Below are 6,983 nucleotides of genomic sequence, written 5' to 3' on the forward strand. Positions count from 1 at the left end.
ATACATTTATTTTCTTCCAACGATTCAGTTTGGAAGGATAACATTCTCTGAATATTTCTGCTACTGATGTACAAAAATTATCAAGAAGGTAAAGGAAGACACAAACAAACAAATATTTTAATTAGTTACCAACTTTCTAAAGATGCTGAAACTAAGATTTAATTTATTATTGTCACTCTTTAACGTCATTGATTTTTCTCTTCAAAAATTAAACACAGTAATTAAGAGACAGAGGTATATTTTAGTTTCAAAATATTTAAAATAAATAGAACTTACAATCTCGAATTTGCTTTTGGATTGTCTCCATCATCCATCGATACATCATCATCTTCTAATCTTGACCTTGGATGAACTTGGTCTGAATCCCTATTATTCATTCCTCCTCCAGCTCCATCCCCTCGATGACCTCCTCCTCCTCCTCCTCCTCTCCTTTTATCTCTTCTACCACCTCCACGACCTCCTCTCCATTTTCCTCCACCACCACTTCCTCCACCTCCACTGTTACCACTTGTTTGTCCACCACCTCTACCCCTTCCCCTTCCTCTATAACCACCATCTCTGTCATTATATCTGTCATAGTCATTGCGTCCTTGTCCTCTGAAGTTATCATTTCGGTCATATCTGTCACTCTGATCCCAGTCATTTCTGTTTCCTCCTCCTCGTCCCCCGCCTCTTCCTCCTCCTCCTCCTCCTCCTCCTCCTCTTCCTCCACCTCCCCCTCCTCTTCCTCCACCTCGCCAGTGGCCACTTGGTGTTTCTCGAGTGCGATCATCATGTCCTGCAAGTATTCATTGAAAACAAGTGATAAAAAGGTCAGAGCTAATTCATGATCATATTCCAAACAATGTTTCAATTCACCAAGTCTTTGGAATTTTTTTTCCGGAGAAAAGAAACACCCCAAAACATGAACTAGTTCAAAATCAATTACTCTACAGCTTATTCTTGGATTATCCCTTGGCACAAAATACATACCGTAAGAATGAAAAATTATGGTTAGTCTCTGCCATCTCAACATAATCTACCATAAAAAATGATTAAAAACTCCTCCAAACAGACTAATTTCTGCTGTCTAAGTTAACCCGCTGCATAGTTCGGAAATAAGACACAGATTCATCACTTAATTTTAATGACAAAATTTTGCTTTTTGGAGGGTGTTTTGGAGTTTGGGCTTTTCTGTGCATTGGACTGTCATGTGAGTAGATTTTCTTGTGTTCGGTGTATGTCGTATATTTGACCATGTGACTGCAATCCACTCTTGAGTAAACATATCAAAAAGTCTTCAGCAGAGTGGGAAATCCATGCAGCACTAAATCCACCCCCTGTACCAACCACACATTCCTAGCCAGGAGGCTTCTTGAGAGTAAAAATCATTTACTAACGTATGTTTACTCTCAATGAAGCCAGGGATTCCTTCTTATTCATCTGCGTGTACTGCCAAAAAACCTGAAACTTTCGCCCCCGAGATTTCTACTTTCCTAGTTCTAAAACATCTAGCCATAAATCATGTACATGGGATAAAACTTTATTTCCGACATTTCTACGCTCTCGGTTTTATTTTTAAACAAGAATTCATTTTAAAAATGAGAAAAATATTGTGAAAAGACGGAAGAGACTTGCCCGATGTTTACGCCGCCATCTTGTTTCCTATTGTACTTCCCCAACGTTGAATTCTTGTTTAAAAATAAAACCGAGAGCGTAGAAATGTCGGAAATGAAGTTTTATCCCATGTAAGCTACGCACTTTGTTTACAAACGATAAAAACTATGCCAATTTTAATATTCTAACAAATCATCTTTCACAAATTTGTGTTAAATATTGTAAAGATTCATAACCAAAAAGAAAATATCACAAAACTCACTAATACGAAAATCCCGCTGTGTTTTCCGAACACCTCTTGATTTCGCCGCCCGACATAGAAGGGGTCCTTAAGCTACGCACTCAATTTATCATGCAAAGAAAAATAATTTCCTGTACCTAAACTTCTAAATAATGTTCATATTCTTATAGAAAAATATGAAATCAAAGTGAATATAACTCAAAAATTCCAAACAGTTGCTGGTTTTCTCTGTATTTAGCGATTTATTGCAGCCTCTGTAGAAAAAAAGTGAAAGGAATCGTCCGTCACACTGCAGAGTGCGCATTTTGCAATTGAAATTGCATGCGCATTGGAGTGGTGCGTAGCTTTAGGACCCCCTACCATACATGATTTATGGCTAGATGTTTTAGAAGGAAAGTAGAAATCTCAGGGGCGAAAGTTTCAGGTTTTTTGGCGGTACATGCAGATGAATAGGAAGGAATCCCTGGCTTCATTGAGAGTAAGCATACGTTAGTAAATGATTTTTACTCTCAAGAAGCCTCCTGGCTACACATTCCCTAGCCGGTTAATAGTTTCGGTTGATAGTTTTAAGAAAAGTTTAAGCAAAATTCAAATGTCTACTTTCATCCGGGGGGGGGGGGGGGGGGGGCACATCATCATGAATTCAAAATCAAATTCATCACTAGCCACACATGCCTGCAGCAATCATATCCCAATTGAGGAGTTTGTCCGCAGTAACAGGAAGAAGCAGAAGAAGCCCTCCATTTTACATACCGTAAGAGCACTAGTATTCAACCCGTTTGGAGAGTTTCCTCAAATATATAGACAAGGCTCGACATTAGCGGTGGCCCGGTGGCCCAGGGCCACCAAAAATTCACCTCGGGCAACCATTATTGATAAAATGTTAAGTTTTGGTGGCCCGAATCGGGCAACCAATAATTTTCAAAGTAGCGCAATTTTTCTCCCAATTTTGCACGCATTTATCAACTTTCTACAGCTCAAGTTGCAAGCCAGTTCGTCATGCGCCCTTTTTGTTGATCTACACACAAATACACACACACAAAGTTTGCATATTAGGCCTACAGCTACAGCATAGAGTAGCTATTATCCAGCCAGACGCGCCGGCCGGCTGGCATGAGCTTTGCATGAAGCCACTGCATACAGCTGTGCTCTAGATCTAGCTCAGCCTATTCAGACTCGGGGAGCTGCGATAAAAAATGTTGCTGCTGAGAAATCTTCCACAGAACTTTGAAAATCTAAGTCAAAGTCACATTTTACACCAATGAAATGCAATTCTACAGTCTATATTACGAAAATCTGGTGTACCCTGATTATTTGCAAGTATTAAGAAGAGGAATTATGACCTCTCTTTTGACTAAAAAAGACCGATTTCCACATGAATTAATACACATAAAAACACATAGGCAAGTACATCACAGTCCCACGTGTGCATTTGTATGTATGTTGATACTTGGTTTCTTTCGAAGCTGTGTATTTTCTAGCCAAAAACAAACAGACAGTTTCTTTCTTTCTTGTTTATAAATGACTTCTTAAACCACTCTTGAGAAAGTAAATACTTTGGGAAGGCATTTCATTGATATGAAATGTGATTTTTTTTCCAACATTTTGGCAAACATAGGGAAGGACTTTTCTCACACTTTTTTCCAGATATAATTTTTGCCGTTTTCTTATTTTTTTTCCTTTGATTTTTTTTGACAGTGGTTAAACCATTTATACCCCTTCCCAGTGAATATGCCTGATTAAAAAATATGTTTCTACTGAAAATAAAATAATACAAACTAAAGGATATACAAATAAAAATGTGCCATTCCCAAAAAGTGAAAATTATTTGCTTGGCTTTTAATTATATTCCAGTCAGAATAGACTGTTGCCACAGCTGTTAAAAATATATGTAATGGCTTCTTAATTTTCTCCTTTTCCCCATTTTTTTATTAACTTTGTTTTATTAATTTTTCTTTCATTTTCTTTTCTTTTTTCTCTCTAATTTTTTTCTTTTCTTTTTTTCCCTGTTCTTTGTTTTTTTCTTTCTATGATTTTCTTTCTTTTTATTTTATTTCACTAATTTCTTTTATTTTTGTTTTCTTTTTGTAATATACTTTTTGAAAATTATTTTCGTTTGTTTCCCCCTTTTATTCATTGTTTTAATTTTGCAGCATATTTTTCTGTGATTTTCTCCTTCTATAATATGCTGCAAAAGAGAAAACAGAAATAAACTGGATTTGGGGCATGCATAATCTAGGTTTTAGGATTCAAAGAGGAAGGAAGGAAAAACCATTGTTTTGTACATCTATCTGAATTTGCTATGCACTATTTATTTACTTTACCATTATCTCTATACAGAGATTTTTAAAAAAGTCCACACAACCTGCGAACAATACAATTCATTTATTCTCTTTCAATCATTTCATTTTTACAACGATAGAAACATTTATCAATTAGCAAAGTAAAATAACAGCAAACAAGGTTTACATACAAGATGTATAAAGTAAAAGTAACATAGTGGTATTGGCTGCAGAATTAATATTTCAGAAGTTTGTTTTATTCATTTTTAATGTTTTTCTTTATATTTTTCGGGCCACCAAACTTTAATATCGGGCCACCAAAAAAAATTATTTGATGGTTTTGGTGGCCCAAACGGGCCACCACCAAAAAAAGTTAATGTGGAGCCTTGATATAGAAATTTGGAATTTACCTTAATTTCAGACCTGTCTTACTTCCAAGAGCAAATGCTGGTTATTCTTTTTGCGTTATTTTTTTCTTCAACCCGTCGACTGTGTGCGCGGGCGATCGAATTATACGGCGATGGTTTTTGGCACTAGTATTCAATCCGTCAGCACTAGTATTCAACCTAGCGATTATAAGATGGCCCTGTCTCTCAATCTGCCCTTGTCCCATCTGCCTATGGACTAGACCATTTGAGATGAGACCAAGAAACGGAATTAGTCAAAGCCAGAGACTTGCATAGATCTATCTAGTTTAGCAATTTAAACCATTTTGAAATTCGCTTATCATCACTAGGTTGAATACTAGTGCAATTCAGTGCAAAAGTGCTAAATATTTGGGGGAATTTGTCAAAATCTTTGAATTATGCCGGGTTGAATACTACTAACTAGTGCCCTTACGGTACTAATTGAAAATATTGTGGAATTGTGATTACACATACACTGATACAGCACACACTGACACCGGTAATCGTATCTGAGATTTTCGGCACACTTACTCAGAAGAATATAAGGAACTTTATCAACAGAAAATGTTTGTGAAATAAAAAGAAATTCATGAATTCATGTTAAATTTTAACTTTAAAAAATAGTTAGGCGAGCAGAGGCCACCCCCCCCCCCCCCCCTTTCATAATCAATGGCAATGCCAATGGTCTCTCACATTCAAAAGCGGTAGGATGGGGGGGTCGGGTGTCCGGACACTTTATCTTTTTGACGCCTTCTTTTTTGTCTTTGTATTACACTAAAAATATAAATTCAATACTTGTAATCATCTTCTGTTTTGTTCTTTATAATATTTCCTAACGTTTTGTACTAAAAATTGATGAAACTTCGCTTGTATTTTTTTCCAAATGACTTTCTAAAATTGATCGTCCGGACACACAACCTGTCCGGACAAACAACAACTGGGTACCGGAACCGTACGGTACAAAAACTACAAACTTTTCAACATTCACACGCAGTATGATTGAGAAAACCGGCAAATATTTTCTTACACTTATCATGCAAAACAGAAAGAACATCTTTTTATATTTACCGTAGTAATTTCTACCACCTCCTTTAGTAGATTTTGTCACTGTGAAATCTCCATGACGCTGAAAACTCGACATGATGTTCCGTTTTCCGACTTGTATTTCGGCCTCGCCGCCAGACTCGTCATATGGCATACCGGTATGGGCGCGCGCACGTACAATTTACGTACGTACAGGGTCGACGTCTCGTACACCGTTGAAGTCGTCGATTTTAGTGGTCTTGCGCCACCTCACGTCTGACAAGTACAAGGCCTCGTCTCCAGCGTTGAGAAAGGGATTAAAACATATATATAACAAAGCATTTTTGGAAAATTTTAAAAAGCCATCCCATAGTCAAAACGGAAAACAGATTACACTTTCTATGGCACTACAATTCTTCGCAGCATTGGGAGGAGGAGGGGGCGGGGGGGCTTTTTTGGAGCTCCCTTTTCGGCCCAGCCTTTTGTTTTTTTACATAATTATAAGGTTCAATCTGGCAGGATCTTCTGTCCAGCTCCTGGTGGTATATAGTGGCATCTGAAAGGTTGACGGGGGAGGGACCAATTATCAACTTTACTTAGGCCCTACATGCATTACGCCACCAAAAATAATCCTCTTTTCTGAATTGTAATACAAAATTGTAAAACAAAAAAGGAATTACTATGCATACCGTATACAATGGCCCAACTACCATAGAATGCCATTCACCCTGGGCCTATATATCCCTGGAATATAAAAGTTCTCTTGATTGGTGACATAAACCCGGGACATAAACAAACATTTCCTTGAAAAGGGCACTTATAACAAATCTCCTTCCATAACAACTTTTTTGATATAGTGGAATTACTGTGATTGCCATATTGTACCATAATTAATTTTTGTATCTCTATGCTCTCTTCAAATATCCTATATCCGGGTCCTATATGCAGCAATCCATGCTGAAACAGCCAATGGAATTAAAGCCTATTGATAAACAGCACTTTTAAGTTTATTATTTATAATATTCAGACCTGGGCCCCGTCTAAACTAAAGAGGTGCAATTTATCTGATCAACCTTAACTGTATGGAAATCCATCAATGTCATATTTTTTCTACAAGAAATTTGCACAATAAAGCCTTTGTAAACAAAAAGAAGCATGCAGAACTTTTTCAAGAAAGCAATGAATGTATGAATATACAACATGTAGGAAATATTTTGAACAAAGATGCATTTTAGATGTTGACGTTGTTGCTGGCCTTCCATAGTTGCATTGATCAGATCAATATAGCAACTCTTTGTGAGACAGGAGGACCCTGATACTTTACCCTGAAATAACAGAAAAAATGGGGAATGTTTTCAGAAATTTATCACTTTCCAGGAGGAAGGAGTCACCCCATGCTAAGCTTCCATATCCTATCCAATCTCAAATCACTTA

At 37.1% G+C, this 6,983-nt stretch overlaps 1 protein-coding gene across 1 annotated transcript in view; it reads right to left on the reverse strand.

The window, feature by feature from the left end:
* LOC129265140 (nuclear RNA export factor 1-like) overlaps positions 1-5,739 on the reverse strand; it is a 28,211-nt gene extending 22,472 nt beyond the window's left edge. The window contains exons 1-2 of the mRNA XM_054903133.2: positions 5,595-5,739; positions 277-778 (exon numbers count right to left, since the gene is read on the reverse strand). Coding sequence (XP_054759108.2) covers positions 277-778; positions 5,595-5,724 — 632 coding nt within the window. The 5' untranslated portion in view covers positions 5,725-5,739. The remainder of the gene's footprint in view (positions 1-276; positions 779-5,594) is intronic.
* Positions 5,740-6,983: the final 1,244 nt, after the last annotated feature.

Source organism: Lytechinus pictus, chromosome 7 (assembly GCF_037042905.1).
Source record: "Lytechinus pictus isolate F3 Inbred chromosome 7, Lp3.0, whole genome shotgun sequence".
Classification (NCBI taxonomy): Eukaryota; Metazoa; Echinodermata; class Echinoidea; order Temnopleuroida; family Toxopneustidae; genus Lytechinus; species Lytechinus pictus.